At 39.4% G+C, this 22,860-nt stretch overlaps 1 protein-coding gene across 1 annotated transcript; it reads left to right on the top strand.

Moving 5' to 3' along the window:
• The first annotated feature begins 3,388 nt into the window (after nt 1-3,388).
• LOC134799601 (L-asparaginase) lies at nt 3,389-21,797 on the top strand. The gene is made up of 13 exons (XM_063772035.1): nt 3,389-4,051; nt 8,255-8,380; nt 13,120-13,232; nt 14,494-14,619; nt 15,071-15,195; nt 15,435-15,664; nt 16,175-16,332; nt 16,653-16,766; nt 17,698-17,754; nt 19,573-19,717; nt 20,374-20,503; nt 20,885-21,110; nt 21,633-21,797. The coding sequence occupies exons 1-13, from the start codon at nt 3,676-3,678 to the stop codon at nt 21,783-21,785; spliced, it is 2,079 nt and encodes a 692-aa protein (XP_063628105.1). The 5' UTR covers nt 3,389-3,675; the 3' UTR covers nt 21,786-21,797.
• The last annotated feature ends 1,063 nt before the right edge of the window (nt 21,798-22,860 follow it).

The following is a 22,860-nucleotide window of genomic DNA, read 5'->3' on the forward strand; positions in this document are numbered from 1 at the left end:
AGGTGCACACAGTCGCACTTCTCACACACTTACATACAAAATCCAATCTGTAATGACGACACAAATACATAGAAAATGACACACGTCAAAGACAAATCTTGCAAACCTCGATCTCTTTTTGTGTGCGGACGAGTGACAAGTGTCACAACACGCACACTAACACATTTTCGTTGAAGTATGTTATTGTATTCTGAGAGATGAGAAGTCGGATTTGTCGCTCGACCGATCCGCAATTTGTACTGAGCGAGCAAAATCGATAAATCCAACAATTACATGAGACTAAAATATAATAATTGTGTTTGAATGTAATTAAACGTATGATATGTAAAAAAAATATTACATGTGAAATGTAACACTTTCTTTTTGTAAATTTGATGTCCCCGACCTCTTTTTATAACAAAAAACCGAGCAAACAGGCATTTTTGTGCAGCAGTGTTCACGCGCGCGTCTGGACTCGGTCTAGTGAAAAATCCAAGTGCAACTAGTTTTATTACCCGCGCTAGATTAGATTGACGCGCTAATCTTGTACCTCGGCAGAGGGGAAATAGTGCGAATGCCGCCTCCCTTCCGTGTTGCTCGAAGATCCCATACATAGATACCACATTTTTGTTTTGATTGACAGAACAAGATACGAGTTTTTTTCAAAGTAGTGCTGTCTGAGTGCCGATATATATATATTTCCCTCAGTGCCCCATTAAAAAAAAACGATTCTGTATTACCAACGACAGTAACAGCACTTTGCTATTGGATCTAGAATGGGTGCGAGAGCTTAGGTGCAATATTTAACCTAAGTATGTTCATTCGCAGACTTCGCAGTGAATTTGAACCAAAGGGGCCAAGGGGCACCGAGGAGCACCCTTATGGTTAAAGTACATATATAATTATGTATCGTCTTGCACTCCTGGTAAATAAAGGCATTCCAACTTATTTAGAATTAGATACTTACATAGGTACTTTGCTTTAGATACTATAAGTTATGTTACCTACCCCTTTTATTAAATTTGATCGTACCAGACGTACCGGAGATCTTTTTGAAGTTGCTTTATTTCAAAGAGAATATACCACTAAAATACGTTAAGACTTTATTTATTTAGTTAGGATAAAAAGAAAGGTATCTTTGTAAGATATTTGAAAGGTTGAAAGGTATGTCAACGCAGCAGTCGGAGACTCGGAGCCGGTGTTGCTCGAAGACGCAGCATGTCAATTACCCACAAAGAGGATATTTGGCTGAAGCGCACATCATTGTCAACAACATTTGTCAGTAGTGTCCAATGCGCGCAGCGACTTAGACGCATTGATGATTAATTAATTTAATTAATTGCGAAATTAGCGCGGCTCGGCCGCAGCTAGCGAAGTGACGCGATGAGTGCCTCCGGACAGAGTGCACCCATTGTGAACGAGCTCCTCGCCTTTCTGCAACAGAAGCTGCTGCTGGAAGGAGTGATGGACACGGTGTCTGCTGTCCAGATCTGTTCATCGAGTTTTTTCGTCGAAGATATCTGTGCAGCAAAGAAGGTGCTGCACGAGTCCCTCGGGATCGCCGGCACGTATGTACCTCACCGGAGAGGAGATGAAACCGGGAAGAAGACCCTAGAGGACATCATCAGAGTTCTAAGGGAGAATGAAGACCGGATTCCGGAGTTTGCGACGACGGGTGCCTCCAGCCTGCCGTCCTATATTCCGGATCATGTCGACATTAGCTGCTTGTTGAAGGAAATCGTGGCCCTTAAAACAAGTTTGGCGGATGTCATTTCGAAGTTTGATGCGGCCCAGGTCACTATAACCGAGTTACGCAACGAAGTCTTCAGTTTGCGAAACAGTGCTCTTACTCGGTCGGCGGCATCAAATTTCAAGTGCGATGACCGGCAAGCCACAAGTGCCGAGTCGGTCAGTTTGCGAGTTGCTGACACTGTAAAGCTCCCTCCAGACTATGTGCGTGAATCGCGGCGCGACGTCGCGGAGCGAACATATCGCGAAGTTGACGTATGACTCCACACTCGCACGCTTCACGGCGATTTCGCAGTTTGGTTTGGGGCAATATGGCGGAAAAGCATCAGCTGATCGAGTTTAACTGTTAGTTATCTATGGCATCATACGTGATTTAGCTGTTTTTCCATATTGTTTTATTGTAAAACCGTAAAATATAGCTGCTTAATATAATATATCATAATATAATTCATATTTATCTTGCCACAGAGGAGCCAAAATATTCTGTAATGTGGAGTCTTGCAAGTTCGCGCTTCGCGTCTCCTTTGACGCGGGCCGAAATACCGACAAAAAACGGAGAACAAGGCGCGAAGGCGTGAACAATCTGCGAAATCGACGCCACACTCGCGTTCGCGGCTTCGCCCGCGATTCACGCGCATAGTCTGGAGGGCGCTTAACATGTGTCGCATCAGTCGTGTCGCCGCCCGCGAGCCTCCCGCGCGCGCGCCCTCCCCCCGCCTCCTCCAAATCACGTCATCGTGTTTACGCGGATGTCGTCGCCGGTCCGAAAGTCGCATCGAACCGGGTTAGTGTACCTGTAAAGGGTACTGAAGAGCGAGCGGTTCCCAAGGAGAAGCTCCCTGTTGCCGGTGTGGATGAGGAGGATTTCACACTGGTATCAAGAAAGAAGAAGGCGCGCACGGCGCCTCGTAAGACTCAGTGTGGTACCGCCGAACCGGCTAACTCTGGCTTGCGGGTTGCTACACCGAGTAAGGCGCTATATGTGTCGCGCCTGCACTACACCGCCACGGCTGCTGAAGTGGTGGAGTACGTACACCAGAAGACCGGTTACTCGCTGAGGGTGCTCCAGCTTCGATCGCGCCACTACGTGCACTTCAACTCTTTTGTGGTGCGCGTGCCGCGACCGCTGCAAGAGACCATCGAGTGCGCCGACTTCTGGCCGAAAGGTGTCGTGTTTCGGAGGTTCCGGGGCAAACTGCCGAATCCGACACAAGAACAGCCGATTCAACGGAGCCACGCCGTTTTGTCGCATAAATAGTGTTTAGTCTTTAAGTTTATAATATATATATATATATATGTATGTTAGTCTGTAAGGTATTTGTAATATGGGCCTTGTTGCCTGATTTAAATTTTAAATAAATAAATAAATAAATTGTGATTCAAACTATGATTGCACTAAATATGACTCAGAAATATGATTAGGCCGCAATTATATTATCATAGAAATACTTAGGGGTTCCACCAGTCCTCTAAGTAGAAATATGATCGTAGACATAGAAGCCATTTAATTATGAAGAACCTATGACGGTGTAATGGCGTCTTCTTCGTTATAGGTTTGAATGAAAACTATAAATATAGAAAAAAGAATAAGAAAACTAGAAAACTAAGTCAACATATTGACACTTGACACAAAAAGATGTCATTTTTTGACAGTATCTAGAAAGGCAATTTTAATTTTACTGTAATTATGTAAAATGTTATCTATGAGTCTACACCTGTTGTCGTTAATGAGAAAATGATAAATGAAATGATAAATATGTGAATAGTTTGATAGACCAGGTACATATCAAAGTTGGACTAACGCTAATTCTGCTTTAACTTCGTATTCATTGCAGCTAATAAAGGAACCTTGCATCTCAAGCAGCACCATAATAGATCAATGTACGTGAAACAGTTTCCTAGTTATTAATAAGTCGTTTTAATAGGTCAAACGCCTTGAATAACTACATGAATGCCGAGAAGTGTTCAGTCCGCTTTTCAGCGTCGTGTGCAGAACACACATGCGATGCGTCCGTCGTTCTAAAAGAAATCGTGAAAATAGTAAAACCATACCTGGCAGCATTGGAAAGTAAAATGCAGCCGACTAATGGCAATTCACAAAAAAACGGGAATGAGGACGCGGGAAAAAGTGTAAATCAAAATGGTGGTTCAGAAAATATTAGCGGTTTTAACCCAAAAGTTGCTGCTAAAGTTCAAAAAGCAAGAAGTTTTATGGAGATGACCTTAACTACGAATCCTGTTAAAAGTCTGAGGAGGAATGATAGAAGAGTTCTAGTTATTTACACTGGCGGTACTATTGGAATGGTCAAAAACAGAGATGGTGGTAAGATTTTTTTTCAAATTCAAATAATTTAATTTACTTAAATAGCTCGTTAATCCACTCACAGCTGGTTCCGCTAGTTTTGGCCAATTAAATCAAAACTGTACGTAAGTACCTAAATATAAAAGCAAACCTGGTTGAACCAGTTATTGATGTGATTGGACATAATTATACAAACAATTATAATTAAAGCACTATCAAGGAACCTTGAGTAAATGTCGCGAATCTTAAGCTATTATTTACCAGTCTGCTGCGCAAAGAAGATTTTTGTTTTATTACTTATATATATAATATATATACAGGGTGGAAAGGCACGACGATCCTTTCCGGAAATGGGAGATAGTTTAGCCTAAGCTCTATATTTTCTCCATAGAAACTATGTTAATATGGGCAACCGTTTCTAAATTATAACCTTTTAAACATCCACGCAAAAAACTACTTTGTTCTAACCCTAACAGGTGACAGGGTCAATGAACTTACTTGTAAACAATCAGTATTCGACAGGAAATTATGCTAATTTGTTGCCATCTAACCATTTTTAGGTCTGCTTACAGCACGGTAAGAATCATTGCAGGATTTTCGCTTTCTTAGTGGTTCCACTTGTACAATACTTGAATGAAATAGTTATGTTATTCCTTAATATTAATAATACTAACCACAACATTGTTTACAACGACAGTTCAAATGGTGACATTGACAACCACTCAAAAGTACGCAATCGTCTTATAAATATCTCTGGTTTCCTTGACTGATAAAAAGGTTTTAGTTTCTTAACACGTTTCACAAAATTATTTTCGAATAATTGGAAACTATCTAAAATAATTAAAAATAACAAGTAGGTTGTGTTAGTTGCACCAAATGAACTTGCAAAAATTAAATACTAAGAATAAATCAAGAATAAATACTTCTTCAATACCAAACTAACAAACCTTCTTGCGTGGTAGGAAATAGACAAGACGTCTGATGTTTGAAATTAAATTTTCATTGAACTATACTTATTGAATGTCATATTCTTCAAATAAAAATGTTAGATGCTCGTGGCTATTTAAATTTGTGGGGCTGTGTAAAAGATATGGTGTACCAAACCAAACGGAATGTGAAACTGCGGACGAAATGAGACAAAGGCTAATTGGTGCTTTCTGCGGAGGATAAATGACGAAGAGCATACACTATATCGCATGTGCATCGACATACTCGGGTACGGGCTGCGGCGGCGTTGTAATACACGGATGTACATTTGAACACCGTATGTGAAAAGAAGATAGTATTAAATATTGGAAAAAAGTAATTATCTAAGGAAGTAATAAAATTGTTTGTAATATTTTTGCATGCATTTGATTTATTTGACATTTATGCGTCATTCATACATCATTGCGATACTGTCAACGATCGGAAAAAAGTGTAAAGTCCCGAGCTTTCCCGACGGAGATCCTTAATCTAGCCGTCATGTGCACATGCTATAGGGTTATCACCACAGTTAAAAAGTAGTATTTTTGCAATTTTTATTTTTTACTCAATTAACGATTCTTACCATTACCAATAGTCTCTGTATCACTTAAACGACCTAATACTTCCGGGAAGGATCGTCGTGCCTTTCCACCCTGTATATATATATATATATATATATCCCACTGCTGGGCAAATCCACGTGTTCTCTGTGTAAAGATATAAAGACACTATCGTTAGTTTCGTTTCATTTGTAAGAAAGAAGAGTATGCAAGCAATTTGGTTTCCAAGTTTCCTATTAGTTTTACCTATTTTGTAAGGCCACTTTATTACTAATAGGTACCTAGTAAAAATTGTATCGTTAAAATATAAGTGGTGTGATTTAATAAAATCATATGCAATAAACGTTTTAAGTATTTCTGAAAACATAAGTGTAGGTAACTTACCGCTGTGAAGTTTGTTACCAGCTTCATCTTAGGACATTGGTTTTCACCTAGAAAGGTAGGAAATGCTACTACAGCAAGCAATGTTACTAATGTTAGAGCTGTACGTATCATTATCAGGTTACGTAAATAACTGTTTCAGTTGAGATCCCGCAAAATACCTACTGAGATTTTGGATACAAAAGTAAATAGGCAGCATATCTGACTCAAGGTGAAAGGTCATGAATGTCATGATCGTAATAACATTTCTCGTAAGGAATACTTTTAAATATTTACACCTATAGGTATTCGTGGCAGTTTAATAATAATTAATTAATTAATTAAGCCTTTATTTTCATCCTTAATCTACCTTAACTAGTACATAATGAATATAAATTTGTAAATTGTAATATATTAATGGTAATTAAGGCCCCTGACGGGTGAAGGCCTCCTCCAACAGTTTCCAAGTTGATCTTGAATGGGCTTTCTGTATCCAGTTTTCTCCGGCAGTTTTTTTAATATCTTTGACCCAGCGATCTCGTCATTCTTGCCACATGACCAGCCCACTTCCACTTCAGGCGTTTCATATGCTCTAGAGCATCAATGGCGTTGGTTTTTTTACGTATATCTTGGGATCGTTGTCTGTCCTTCAGCCTAATGTTCAGGATACTCCTCTCCATTGCACGCTGGGCCTTCTGTATTTTGTCCTTTGTATAGAAGTTGTAAGTGGCAGTTTATGTATCTATAATTATGAATGATTAATAATAATAATAGGTATTAGCTTAGAAAATTGTAAGTTAAGTACAATTTGTGAAATCCGCGCAAAAAAAGAAAACCTTTATATATGATTTAATATATGAATGCAATATTCTTGTACAAAACATCATACGCTTTTCTCAGATCATTGTTATTAAATAACAAACCATTGATACTCGTAACCACTTAGTTTTCATAATCTTTATTGGTCTTGAACTTTGAGATAGTTAGTTATAATAACTATCTGACGCCATATCATAATAAATACCCATTAGAAATTACAGTATTTCCACGTGTAATACAGTGAAACCTGGTTAAGTGGGACCTGGATAAGTGAGAAACCTCTATAGCTGGGACTCATGGTGCGGTCCCGACACTTTAGCATGGAATGACCTCTGTTAGTGAGATAAAACGAACCTCTATAACTGGGATTAGTTGTTGTGATTTTATAGTCAGATTTACCTCTATAATTGAGACAGAGAGTGTATTTCACCTCCTTTACTGAGACTATATTTATAAGATTACATTTTCCTAGTTGTTTTTTTAGAATTGTATAGGAATTGACCTCTGTATCTGAGATAAAGTCAGTCTATGACCTCTATAACTTGGACTTTATTGATCAATTTCCGTATTCTTACTAACTCTTAGTCTATCCACAAATTCCGCATTTGCTTAATTGTGTCTAAACAACTTCAAGTTTAATTTAGTTACTTTATGTAGTTAAAACTATCGAAACGAAAGCTGAAATCTTGATAAGTAACACGAATGAACACATTTTCATTTAATAATTTTCTAAGAGGCAATGAAGTCCATATCAAATTTAATTGAACAAAAAAAACTATCATTTGAAAATATTATCATTCAAATTAAATTTAAAGAAATAATTAACAGACTTAAAAAATATTTAGGGACAAGGATTATTTTACCTTATTTATTTTTAAAGATAATTACAAAATACCTTATTAACCACCTCTATAACTGAAATATCCTCTAGTCTCACCTCTATTAATGGGACCCTCTGTAAATGGGACAGATTTTTTTTTGTACCTGGCTAACTGAGAGCCTGGGTAAGTGGAATACCTCTTTAAGTGAGACCAATCTGCTCGTCCCTTGAATTCTCACTTATCCAGGTTTCACTGTACAACATAAATATTACGACGATTTTGATAAAATCCTGACGACCTGGATAAAATCCCTCGTATACACTGTTTGTTTATTGTTTATCTAAATAAAATAAACAAAAAACCGTTACCGTATTCATAGCAATTGGTCCATGCTCAGGGAATATCTACGGTTTTTTAGTCGTAGTCGCCATTCCGTCACTATCGGTGAAATTAAAAGGTGGATATTTGTAAGTTACCCGTACATCGGACAAAACAGGCAAACAAAGGGTACCTAGTATTCTCGTTAGGCACTTACGATATTTTACTAAAAAAGGATCACTTTTTATTTTTTGATTCTGATGCCTCTGACTCTTTTTGCAAAATCTAAAAACGGTCCTACCGATAATGTTTCTAATTAGTTTTCATTGACAGTTTTTATTAAGCCTTACTTAAAATAAAACAATATCTTTTGTTCACAGTTCTAATACCACAAAAAGCGGCTTTTGAAAACCTGATCCGAGGATATCCGCAGCTTCACGATCATGCCTTCTGGAGAAGCAGGTTGTCCGAACCGGGATTCGACACGGCCTGCCTTGTCTTACCACGTATGTGAGAAAGAGATAATTATTTCGGCATATGGTCTGATGGTGATGTTGCAACCGCCATATTCAAAGAATGTTCTTTCTTAGGTTCTTCTAAATGAAATTGCTCTACAAATGTTTGATGATAATTAGATTAATTAGATATGAGTAATAAGTGAATATACATTTTTACATGTACCGACTTATTAGCAGGAGATCTAAGGTCCACCACCTTGCATTTTGGAGACAAAGCAAACCGCTTGGAACAGGTGTTCCTGGGGGTGATCTGAGCTGATTAAGCCCGGTTGCCAAGAGGTTCCCCCCAGCAGGTGGGCAGGGGAGGGGGGGGTAAAAGTGCCTCCGGCGCGCCTCACTCTAAGCTTTATATCTGCATACATCTCGCAACTATATCAAGTTTGGTGTCTTTTTCGTGTAATTCGAGGATGAAGAATTCAGTTCTGTGACTAAATTTTCACTCACCCATACAAAAAATTCGAGAAATTCAAAATTCAAAAAAAAACTTTTAATTTTTTTTTTCGTAAATCCTCTAAAAAATTTTAACTATGAGGATTTGCTCTAGAAAAAAAATACCTGTGAATAGCCCAGTTATCCTACTATACAGAATAGTAAACTTGTCAAACATATTTTTTCATAACTCTGTTAAAAAAAAATGTTTTGTGTCGCGCGGCGTACCTACATTGTAAGAGCGGTATGCAGCGTTTACGATTTTTAAGTATGTTTAGATGATTTCTGATAAGTTGTTATTCTTCTGGTTGTAGATTACATTAATAAATTACTTCTGGAAGTGATATATATACAAATATAAATTAAATATATAAATAAAGATGTTGGGAAAACTTTCGCCAACAGAGTTAAGTATTATAAATGTGATAAAATTAACATTATTATTTGCATGTCTTTTCCATATCTCGGGACCATGGGGTCCCGGACCTTTGGGAGGCGTACGTGGGGACGAAGCCAACAGCGCAGAGGCCCTTTAAGGCACGTTAATCTAAAAGCAAGGGATACATGTGGTGGATACTATCCCCGAACGCACAATGTGATACATCCGGAGATGGTCCCCGCCAGGTGCAAAGACTATTACAGTGCAGCACTTTTGTGCTGCGATGGGAACTAAGGTCATGGGCTATAGATATGAAAGTTGGATGGACTGGATAATGGGCTATGGGAGAGACTAGCGGACACCTGCCGTGACAATCCGTCTCAAAATTGTAAATGACAGGTGGTGACTCGCCAACTCATTGAGTGGGCCCCGCAATGGCCGCACGCACAGTGCGACAACAGGGCAACACTTTGGAGTGGCTGTGAGGTTGTCGAGAGGTGAGTCTGCGGTAGCCAGATCCCGGTAATCCGTTCAGCAGGCCGCCGGCGTTATGACATTTTACACTTCCAACCTGGAGCATAGGTCCCGCTCTTGCGACTCCATTCTGGCCGGCCAATCAAGGCAAGCACAGATGCGAGGGCCAGATGACAGGGCCCTCTGGAATAGGGGTCCGCGGTGTCGTCACTCACTGTCAGCTCGCCACAAGCTGCCCCCGCGGGACATTATTATTATTGTTGTGGTGTTGTGGGCCTTTGAGTGTCGCATTGACCAGCATTGATCTATTGTGACGGCCCTTTAAGTTCATTACTAATGCCCGTTGCATCCAGAAAGTTCCAGATTCTTTGGGCCGTAATGTTTTGTACCTCATAGGGTTGCACTACGTGTCGCCCTAGGTAGGTACTTCTTTTTGACATTAGTAGTCCACAAGAACAGAGAATGTGCATTGCAGTCTCCTCTGACTCCTGACAGAGCCTGCATGTCGCATCTTGTTTCTTGCCAATTTGAAACATATATGTTTGTTCAACTTGCAGTGTCCAGTCAGTATTCTGGTCACCGCGCAGGTTTTGTGCCTTTTGAGTCTTAAAAGCTCCTTAGCAGTTTTGCTGTTGAACCCTTTGATCAGAGCTTTCGAGTGTTCTTGTCCTTTAACGAACTTCCACCAATCGATTGCTCTCGTTTTTTCTAAGTTGCTGAGCAGAGAATATGCATCTCGTTTTGTGCTTCCACAGAAGGGTTCTGGGCCGACCAGGGGTGTATCTGCGCCCTTTCTAGCAAGTTCGTCCGCTTCTTCGTTTCCGTTAATGTCGGAGTGCCCTGGTACCCATCTAAGTGTAACTTTGTTGGAGTAAACCAGTGCATTTAGGTTTGTTTTACAGTTCTGGACTAGTTTTGAGTTTGACTCAAGGGATTAGTGCCAGCGGAGCAGCCTGGCTGTCTGAGTTGATGTAGATAAGCTGGTGTCTTAGGTTTCTATCCAGGTTGATCTCCGCACATTTGTTGACGGCGAAGACTTCTGCCTGGAAGATTGAGGCCAATGTGCCCATGCTGACGCTAGTTCTGAGCTTAGATCTCTCACCATAGATCCCACATCCTACATCATTGCCTTTCTTGGAAGCATCTGTATACCAGATGTGGCTTCCCTCTTCGACGTACATTTGGTTGTTGATCCATTTGTCTCTAGGAGGTATTTCTACTGTGTACAGTTTGGTGAGATGACATTCGGTGTGAGCGTCATCAGTGGGCATGCTAAGGGCTCTATTCGCAAAAACCCAGGCCTTTAGATTGGTTAATGCCTGAGAGCGCCATTTTGGCCTGTTTAGCGTGCATATTCTGTAGACGCACCGGTTGGCCTCCTTTTGCACCTGCAAGTGGAGTGGTATGATGTCCAGCAGTGCATCTAGGGCCGCTCCCGATGTCGAGGAGTAGGCGCCTGTTACTGTTAAACAAGCCGTGCGTTGCAGGCTGTTTAGAGTGTCTATTGCTGTCTTTTGGCTGGTTTTGTTACACCAGACTGCGGAGGCCGCTGTGTATAACCACATAGCAATTTGGATCTTAAGCCCCATCTTGCTCCTGCCATTCGACAGCATGACCACATGGCCATTTTCACTTTTTGTATAATGTTTCTCAGGTGAGGGTTCCAAGTTAACTTTTGGTCAAAGGTGACCCGTATTATTACGTATTAGAACGGTATTATTTGTCCATTAAGTCTTGGTTTTGTGAGTTTATCGAGCTTCCGTTTCCTTGTGAATGGTTAAATGGCTATTACAGTCTTGCTCGGATTAATGGACAAGTCATTTTCTCTACACCATTTGAATATTGTGTTTAGAGCTCCTTGCATTAGGTTGGATATTGTGTTGAGGCAAGGGCCTTTGACGATGACTACAAGGTCGTCGGCATATCCTTGTGTATCAAAGTCTTGGCCTGACATGATTGCAAGAAGTTGGTCCACTGCTAGGGCCCATAATAGTGGGGATAAAACGCCTCCTTGTAGGCACCCTTTAGTGGTATAAAATTCATGCTCTATATATAGTATTGATGATCAGAGTGGCTACTCTGTTTGAGAGCATGCTATGTACCCATCTGGTGGTTTCGTCTACTCCCTTTGATTTCATACCATTGAGTATGGTTTCTGTGGGCGTATTGTCGAAAGCACCTTTAACATCAAGGAACGCACATAGAGCGGTTTGCTTTGCCTCTAGGGTTTTCTGCACCTTGTCAACCTGCGGGCTCAGCACGGTTCCATTTTTATCGACTATCACTATGCGCGTCCCTTTCGCACTTACATACTTGTTAGAACGTGACAGGCATGGTGACAAGGGATAAAAACGCGACCGTGCTAAGCCGCCTGGTTGAAAATTATTTCGGCGACACGGCGGTTTTTGGCGCACGGCGCGATTTGGTCTATGTTTGGGGACAGATTATAGCCCCTCAGCAACAGCCACCATGCCCTGCTGACTGGGGCTGGTCCAAACAACAAGGTTATTGGGAGCCCATATGGACAAGCCTACCTGCGGCGGCTGCTGCTTGTTTAGAGCTTATTCGTTGCCGCTGCAAAACAAAATGCGCAGGGAGGTGCACCTGCGTTAAAAAAAAACCTAAAATGCACAGTCCCATGGGCATGTAATGGCAATTACGAACAATATAATATCTTATTTTAACCCGCATTTTTTGTCAAACATCTCCTATGTTAATTTTATCACATTTATAATACTTAACTCTATTAGCGAAAGTTTTCCCAACATCTTTATTTATATATTTCATTTATATTTGTATATATATCACGTCCAGAAGTAATTTATTAATGTAATCTACCACCAGAAGAATAACAACTTATCAGAAATCATCTAAACATACTTAAAAATCCTAAACGTTGCATACCACTCTTACAATGCAAGTACGCCGCGCGACACAAAACATTTTTATTAACAGAGTTATGAAAAAAAATGTTTGACAAGTTTACTATTCTGTATAGTAAGAGAACTGGGCTATTCACAGGTATTTTTTTTCTAGAGCAAATCCTCATAGTATACATTTTGTAGAGGATTTTCGAAAAAAAAAATCTAAACATTTTTTTTGAATTTTGAATTTTTTGAATATTTTGTATGGGTGAGTGAAAATTTTGTCACAGAAATGAATTCTTCATCCTCGAATTATACGAAAATGACACCAAACATGATATAGTTGCGAGATGTATGCAGATATAAAGCTTAGAGTGAGGCGCGCCGGAGGCACTTTTACCCCCCCTCCCCTGCCCACCTACTGGGGGGAACCTCTTGGCAACCGGGCTTAATCAGCTCAGGTCACCCCCAGGAACACCTGTTCCAAGCGGTTTGCTTTGTCTCCAAAATGCAAGGTCCCCTTAGAAAACGGGACCTTAGATCTCCTGCTATATGTAAATTATTGGGTTATTATCGAACAGAGGTCAAGGATCAGGACTCTCGGATATTCTACAAAATACTGGAGTATGACACACTCTTGGATTCCTCTAACATGACAGAAGCCCAATGGATACAAATAGCAGAAAGCGTTATGGTGAGTAAACTAATTGGTATCAGATCTAGGTGCCTTCCTTTTAATTGAAAGTATAATTATTAGAGATGCCACGAATATTCGGCAACTATTCGGTATTTGGCCTATTCGGCCACTTTGCCGAATATTCGGTATTCGGCCGAATGTTTCCTACTATTCGGCCGAATACCGAATATCTGTTGCACCTACTTAAAAAGAAAAATTACACAAAAATATAACCAAAAACTATGTATATTTAATATTTAAAATGTATTCTTGGAAATGTGTTCTTGGAAGGCACGTTTTTGAGCATTTGTTGATTACAAAATATTTTATTTTTATCACGGGTCTGATTTGATTGACTTTAACCAGATTCATTAATTCTGTTCAACATAAAAATATATCTTAGCAAACGTTGTGCTTTGTTGGCGAACAGTTTTCATAATAATTGTGACTCAAAATGTTCGCATGTCATGCCGAATATTCGGTATTCGGCCGAGAGAGGGGCCGAATATTCGGTATTCGGTATTCGGCCAAATTCACTATTCGGGGCATCTCTAATAATTATACACAGTATGGTTCAAGAGAAAAATATGAAACAGACATAAAGACAAGATAATAAGATTGCTTACGCTACATTTGTTACTTTTTATCTAGACACGCGGCAGCGTGTCCAGCCATGTTTAAAAAAAAACCGGGCAAGTGCGAGGCGGACTCGCGCACGAAGGGTTCCGTACCATAATGCAAAAAACGGCAAAAAAAAAACGGTCACCCGTCCAAGTACGGAGTACGGGGTGCCCAACGTTGCTTAACTTCGGTCAAAAATCACGTTTGTTGTATGGGTGCCCCACTTAAATCTTTATTTTATTCTGTTTTTAGTATTTGTTGTTATAGCGGCAACAGAAGTACATCATCTGTGAAAATTTCAACTGTCTAGCTATTACGGTTCGTGAGATACAGCCTGGTGACAGACGGACGGACGGACGGACAGACGGACGGACGGACGGACAGCGGAGTCTTAGTAATAGGGTCCCGTTTTACCCTTTGGGTACGGAACCCTAAAAAAGGAACTGGCGACGCAGCAACCGTGTGTAATATTATACGAATTTCGACCTACTTTTGACTTTGACCACTTTTTTAACGGCGTGATTCGGGAAATAAATTAGAGATACTTACACTAGATATGAAATAGTAATGATATGTGACGTTCCTCGGCTATGTGTCCCTTGGCTGCTAAAAGGTTGCCGACCGCTGGTCTAGAATAAAAGAAAATATTTCATTACAGAAATACTATGAAGAGTACGATGGATTCATAGTATTGCACGGCACAGACACTATGTCCTATACGGCATCAGCTTTGTCATTCATGTTCGAGAACATTGGAAAATGTGTAGTCATCACCGGCTCTCAGGTAATCTAGTGCTTATTATAACTACAGGTGGTCTAGCATAAGCTGCATTCTCGCGCATATAAAGTAGACCAGGTACTGAGGTTGACTGAAGCAGCATGACAAATACAAACGTTTCCGAGAAAATACAATGGAAAACAATTATGCACTACTTCTCTACATATTAGGTCTACATACTCCATGATCTTAATTTATTTTGACATTGGCGAATCGATCACTGTAAATATAAAGAAAATTTATGATTTATGATGAACTTATATCAAGAATGTTACATAAAAAGCGTATTGGCAACACTAATCATTTGTTAACCTAATACCTGCATTTAACATATCAAATTAGCGTGCAGTTTTAGGTATTTTCATTTGTACTTCACGCCAATTCCAAAGGCATTTCTGTAATGACTGACACACATTGGGAACACAAGAAGAATCAATTGTTTTGATTGAATAAACAGATACCGATCTTCGAGCCCCGCAGCGACGGATCTGACAACTTCGTCTCGTCATTGCTTATCGCTGGCTGCTTAAACATACCAGAAGTCACCGTGTTCTTCGGGGGCAAACTCTTCAGAGGGAACAGGTTTGCATGATGAATTTAATGTATTTGTATACTGTGTAAATTCAAGTGCAATAAAAACGGGTCATATTGTATAGAAGTTTTTATAAAAATTATATGTATTTATACGTATAAATACGGATCACACTCCTAAAAGTGTCTTGCCGGCTATATTATTTAAAAAATCTGCTGTTAGAGTTTGCATTACAAGTAAATGTCTGGTACAGACTATTTGTACAATTATTTTTGCAAACTGTTTACAGAGTCCGCAAGATCTCAGCCTACAATCTCTTTGCCTTCGACTCTCCCAACTGTCCTCCTCTGGTCGAAGTGGGGATCGACATAGAGTTCAACAAAAAGGCTGTGTTTAAGCCAACAACTATAGAGAGGTGCCAATTGCACGCCAAACTGTGCAGGAATGTGGGACTGCTGAGGATATTCCCTAGCATTAGCTCTTCGGTCATCAATGCGTTCTGTCAGCCTCCTATTGAGGGTAAGTAGTCACTGTTGAGACTCATTCATTTTTTGAGACTGTACCCGCTAAAATGCACTAGGTCGCATTTTGAGTGGATGTCCCCAGCTTTGACGTTTCTCCGGAAACATGCTATAGTTATATGCGAGTCTATTAACTGTCTAAAGCTATTAATTTTAAAAATATCGAAGACGTTAAGAAAAGTTGTTATAAAGAGTCATCTACAGAAGAACGGACTTCTTCAAGGCTCGGTCTTGGCTCCTCTCCTCTTTATTATCTACATCCGTGACAACCGTGACGAAATAATAAAAAAATATGTACGCTTAGGTATCACTTCCTGGCTCTCACAGTTCAAACTAAGAACTTCGAAACTGGTGAAATGTTACTGACGCAAAGCTACAGAAGTTCACGGTATGCTAAATAATCTGCATAAACTCAGTTAAAACGTCATTAAGATAATAACGAGCACATAGCTATTCGCATAGCTGCTTGCATTCCTGACTGTACTAAAACCAAATCTATACTTTGCAGGCGTAGTAATAGAAAGCTATGGCGCCGGCAATATTCCTTCGAACCGTCAAGATCTATTCAAGGAAATACAGGATGCAGTTAAACGCGGTGTTATCTTCGTCAATATAACCCAGTGCACCACGGGTTCGGTGGCCTCACCCCTCTATGAGACTGGCAGGGTATGTACAAATCATTTAATATATAGAAAAAGCCGGAAAATCGTCTACATCACTCATTGCACCACGTGCTATTTGATTTCGCTCTCCAAATATCTCATATCTCGAATACGAAAATGGAAGAGATCGATTCAATAAGTCATGCAATCTCTCAATGTTGAGGATAATGGCTGCACACCACAGTTGCTGCGAGATTTGGTTAATTTAATTGAAATTTGTCAACATAAGGAACTCAGAAGATGTAGCGTCGTCAGCTTCATCTGTCTTTCGGGAAAAGACGTGACTGTCCAGAAAGATGAATTGACTGTTTGTTTTTCTTTCAGCTCTTAGCGTCTTGCGGAGTTGTGTCCGGCTACGACATGACGCCTGAAGCAGCTCTCACCAAGTTATCCTACGTGCTATCTAAGACTGAACTTACTTATAAGGAGAAAACTGAGGTAGGTACTCATAATATATTGTAACATTTCCTGCTTTTTGACAAGTAAATATTTTAGGTTAAATTTTATGACACCTTCTCTTTCATTCCAAGGAAGAGATACGTATACTTGCAACTCTATTCTCAAAGACTTGTTTATGAGTATGCAAAATCGAGCCCAATTTGCTTTTGCTATACAGTACAAAGTACTGTACTGGTACAAGCTTAGTACATTGATTAACATAATAATATATTATTTTACTTATCACGCGTGTTTATGATCTGTAAGAGGGTTAGAAGGTATAGTTATCTTTTAATATGACTTTGTTTACGACTTACACTTCCGCAAACCAACATGCAATTTTTTTTATCAGGAAGGTTGATTGTTATATCGTTACAATCTACGTTGGTTTGGTTGTTATATTTAATGATTTGTTTGCTCATTTCGATTTAATCTAAAATGCTCTAACAATGTATGTCAACAAAGTTAGTTAGTTTCTCTATGTGTAGGTATTATTTATCATGGCATATGCAAACTTTTCTTTCAAGTAGGTAAGACTAATGTTAAACGAAAGGAGTGCTTGGCGTCCGTTGGCTCGTTGGGTGGACGACATTCGGAAGATTGCGGGTCACTTCTGGATGAGATTTCCTCGCGACCGGGATAAGTGGCGTACTCGAAGAGAGGCTTATGCTCAGCAGTGGACGATAAATAGCTGATATGATGATGATAATGATGAAGAGTAATGTAGAACGCTTAAAACGATAATAGAGGATATTTTCAGCTAGTTAGAGACAAAATAAGTAATTATATTTTTTTTTTAATATGTTATGTTATACAGCGAATCCAAACTTTCAAGTTTGACGTTACAGCGCATAGCAAGTGATAATATTAACGGAAATTCAGGCAATTCTCAAGACAACCTTTTAACTCTATAAATGTGTTTTCATTTCAGCTGATGTCGACCAATATACGGGGTGAATTGACCAACACGTCATCAATAGCCATTGAGGTAATAAAATACTGCTTATAGTATATTAAGAAGGATATAGTTCGATAAGTCAACAAGTAGGTATTGTTATTGAGAATGACTGTAGAAAACTTCCAGCGTACATCGTTGTTCATTAAGTTCATGGCTAATTTTAACTTTCTTTGTACTGACACAGACACACTATAATGCCCACTTAAGGTAGGTATTTGCATAATTTTCTTGAATTTTACCAAACGAGCATGCGCAGTCGTATGACAGAAAAATACTTACACATACTTTGTCTCCGTCCCGGGGGCAAAAACAACGCTGCGTATGAATTCAACAACCTAAACTAGTAGATTAAAATTGTCTTGCTTTGAAAATAAACATTTGTTTACCTAATCCATTTTACCTCAATTTAACCACTTTAAGTACCTAGGTAGGTTTACAATCACGCTCTAGTTTGTAAATAAATTACCTATTATGTCATCTTGTCAACACCATGTCACCTTCAATGCAAGCAAACATCCCTGTATATAATGCAACTAAAAATAAACTTTGTTTGACTACTTTGAGCAAAATTGTTAATTTATAATTAAATCACTTTTCTTGATTACATGAAATTCCGTTTATTGCCACTAACCAAAAATCTGTAAAATTTAGACCTTAATACAAGTTTTTCTAATGTTGCGTCAACCGACGACATTTCGATCTATCTATTTCATCTATTAATATCTATTTATCTCTATCTATTATAATTATTTTTCTATCTATCTATTTGGCATGATTTCGGAGGTGAGGTGCCTGATGGCGAGTGTCCCATGGAGTAGTATATGCTCTAGTTTTCGCGTTCCCCGGCCCAGGTCTTTCTTTTTCTCAGTCGTGCACTCTTGTCAGAGTGGTCGTGCCCGAGGTCTTTAGGTCCTTCTTATTATTTTAGTTGATATATTGATTATGCTAATAATCTTATAGTGTATACCTACATGTACAGTTCTTATTCGCACAGACGTTATAGTACTTAGAGTGTTACGTAAACTGTCGTAAACCCGTGATAGCATTAACAGTAACGTTCTTATGAAATGTGTCTACATAAGTAAGTATTATTGGTATTGGTAGGTCACGCTTGTTATTCTCGAAGGTGTGGCTGTGACGTCACAAGTTTCTACGACATTTCGAAAGCGCTCATAACAAAGTTCCTGAGGGTTTTAGTAATAGGCCAACAAAATGTGAAACTGATTTATTACTGATTCATTAGTCAAAGATTATAAAAAGAATATTCCTCCAACTGATTAGAATAGGAATCACAATCATACTCAATATGTTGTTTACATTTTAATTTTTACATGTTTCGTTTTTTATGATCGCACCATAGGTTAGATATAAAATTATGTAAAAATAAATCGATTGCTATTTTTATGACATAACATTTTTATTACACCGATAACCTTTGTACGGTCATTCAGCGCATCAATTCGAAGTCAGGGTTATCGATAATATTTTCGTTGACGATGATTGGGGTTAACATGGGGTTAACTTAAAAACAAAGGTACTTAGTTCATATTGTCTTAACCATAGGTCTTAACTGAATTTTAGATTCGTGCCCAAATGTTCCACATAGCTTCTGCTCTCGACTGTACGTCTTGAGGGAGAAGAATATTGTACATAAACATGCATGAGAAAATTCGTTTCGTAGATCGATCACATGTGCAGCGCGCGGGCAATTCACGAATGTTTGGTGTGCATTCGCTAGATGTATGTAGAGTTGTAGACATTGTAGACTCATCTTAACATGAAACTAGTTTCTATTTCGCACGTATTTGTGATTTTCTTCTATATAGCTACCTCTGTCTTTATTTTCAGGACAGCACTCTAGTGGACGCTCTGGCTGCGAGTCTAAACATCCAGTCACCCAAGAAGCTAATAGAAGTGACGGAGAAAGTATTCAATTCCCTTCTCCTATATGCTATAGAACACGATGATCTTATAGCTGTTAAGAAGATGCTGGGTGAGTCATATGCGTCAACATTCGGCGAAAGGGTCACATCAAATGCGCTTGTTTGTGCGTGCAGTGCGATTCAGGATTTGCGTCTTTTGCCAAATTTGGACGCACCTTTTTAAGGACCCTCCAAATTTAGCACGAGTATCGCGCGCGAATCTGTGTGGACTCTATTTCGCCTTCGGTCCTTGTTCCCCGTTATTTGTCGGTTTTCCCTCCTGCGTCAAAGAGATCGCGAGTCGTGATACACAAATTTGTAGGACTCCACATTACGCCATGTTTACTCTTATCTGTCATAAAAAATGGAATTATATATTGTGTTGTTTTATCCAATAATTAACCTCTTTTGTTCAAAAACGAAATTATAAAGACATACAATTACCATGGCTAGACCATCCATCTTCCCGGAAAGCGCGAACATGACTGTAACTACCCCGAAGTCTTGCATAGAATAGCTTTGCGTCGCCTTCACGCCGCGAAGTTTTGGCGCTTGATATTCGCACTAAACAAGTATAGAGCAGCGGCCTTTACATTAGAGTGGTCAAAAGTTCAAGACTTTTGACCACTTTAATGTTAAGGCCGTAACACAATTAACAAAGTATACTTCTAATTAACTTACTTTTGATCTAAATATAAATGTGGATAACAATTATAGCTTGTTTCAGAAATGGGGGCAGACGTGAACGCGCAAAACTCGGAAGGAAGGAGTCCTCTGCACGAGGCCATTCTAAAAGGAAAGCATACTATAGTCGAATACCTATTAAGGAACGGTGCTAATGTGCACTTAAAGACGAGGCAAGTAATTTCTGATCTGCTAAAAGTAGACCTTAAAGCATCCAGATAAGGTTTACCAATGGTTAGTAAAGTGTATCTACGGAAGTGTTGACGAAAAACGCTTATGTCTAATTGTCTAGCTGTCACGGCTTTTAAATACATAGTATAACTAATAATCATGAACAGTGCAAATAACCAGTAGGCCCAGTAGGGCCGAATTAATCTTAATAAGGCCTACTTTTCTATGGAAGGTCAGTTAGCATCCACTTTCGTAAAAACCAGAGGCTTTTGCCAATTTTTGGGATGAAGATAAAGCGCTAAGATTACGTTATGATGAATCATTTTACAAACACAAATCTTTTAGGGTTTCTGAATTTAAACGAATAAGATTGCTTTTCTTAGATGCGGCGAATCCCCGCTAATAACGGCAATCCAAAGCGACGACTTGGGCCTCATAGAGCTGCTCCAACAATGCGGTGCCCATCTGTCAAGTGTGGACCATAAGTCCGTCTCCGAGCTTCTGTCTCTGGCAGCTAGAACTGGGGCGGTCAGCAAGATTGAGGCACTGAGGAAGGCGGGCGCGGATCTGAATGATGTAGACGAGCTGAAGCAGACGCCGCTACATAAGGTAATGGTTGACAAGGCTCATTTGTTTAGTGTGGATAAGTTCTGCACGAGTTAGGACTCAGGAGGCCGTCTGAAGGGCAAACGATTTCATCTATATTATGTATACTTATCTAGCCTGAGAGCTTAGCCATTATTATTTTCATATCATAATTATTAGAGGCCCGGCCTGATCACGAAAAGTCTTCTAGAACTCGATTTTCGCTCATGTCGTCTCAGATATGGATCCAAAATGTAGCTACCTGTTGGGAACGTAGCCCCAGCATACTTTATGAATGTATGCGAGTAGTGCCAAAGCATTTTTAAATTTTAGGTAATTTCGAAAATGGGCTCTGATATGATGATATTATAGGTTGTTTTCGGAATTAACCAGATTTCGGAAGTAATCCCAAAATAACCGAATTCGCTTTATACCTCCATAAGTGCTTGTTGTATAGTAGGATAGAGTACAGAATACGGCTATTGCTCGTATGGCCCAATATGCAGAATGTAAATGTTTACTTCTAACGACTCCTTTTTTCCACAGGCGGTTCTCTGCAACTTCCCCGTGATGGTGTCGTACCTGATGCAGCATGGCGTTGACTCGAGCCTCCAAGACCTGCTCGGCCATACGGCTCTGGACTACGCCGTCAAGTTGAACCGGAACGATATCGTTGATGTGTTGAATAAACCTGTATGAAATGATCTGGAACTTGTGTTTATTCGACCAAAAATTTAGAGTTGCTGTGACATACAAACAGACAGACGAACGACAGATGGACGAACATGAAGAAATTTTAAAGGTTCTGTTTGCCAATTGAACAGGTAGGAAAGAAAACATCTCATGTTGTTATTGTGCTCAATTTATGTCATGTGCAATAAAATCAAGATTACTGCAGGTGGTGCATTACCTTACCTTGATACTGTTATCTCTTATAACAAGGCCGGCGACAATAGTTATTTACGATACAAGTGCGGAAAAGAGGAAATTCGAAACGAGTGGCGACAAATTAAAACACGATCGAAGGGAGTGTTTTAAATCGACACGAGTTGCGAATTACCTATTCGCACGTGTATCATACAAAGTTTTATAGTACATATGGCCCCTTAAACTTTTGACATACGCACGGAAAGTGCTGTTTCCCGCACTAGTGCGGGAAAGTAGCCATACGTACTGTAAATATAATTTATAGGGGTGATTTGCTGCACGGAAATAATTGCATCTTCAAATAATCAGTCTTTAATAACAATATAACAGTTGAATATAGAGTCCATCTGCACTAAGTTTGCAACGAATTATTAAAAGCTATAACTTGACGTGAAAACTTAGTCTGATCTGACGACTCCAGCATTACAATACCTTAAGGCCCCATTTACACGAGAGCTTTTTCAACGCACGTTAAAAAAGCGTTTGAATGACACACATAGATACATGTGTATTTATTCACACGGTGGCGGTGGCGCTTTTTATCAAGCGTTATTGGATTTTTGACTTTAAGCGTTGGTCGTTAATCCAATTTTGGTGATAGCGGTACACCCTGAAATTCTGGAATCAGCTGCAAATGGTGTTAAAGGTATGAAAATCGGCACGATTAATCTTTAGGTCATTTGAATCAATTTGACTCGTAGCACCAAAAAAAAAAACCAAACGGAAAGGAGTTATGACGTCATCTTTTTTTTGTATGGAAAAATAAAAAAAATTGTTCAGAAACCTATCGTGTGTGGTATTAAATAAAAGAGCATTCTAAGCCGGTTCTAAAAATATATCACATTAT

Source organism: Cydia splendana, chromosome 18, assembly GCF_910591565.1.
Source record: "Cydia splendana chromosome 18, ilCydSple1.2, whole genome shotgun sequence".
In the NCBI taxonomy this organism is placed as follows: domain Eukaryota; kingdom Metazoa; phylum Arthropoda; class Insecta; order Lepidoptera; family Tortricidae; genus Cydia; species Cydia splendana.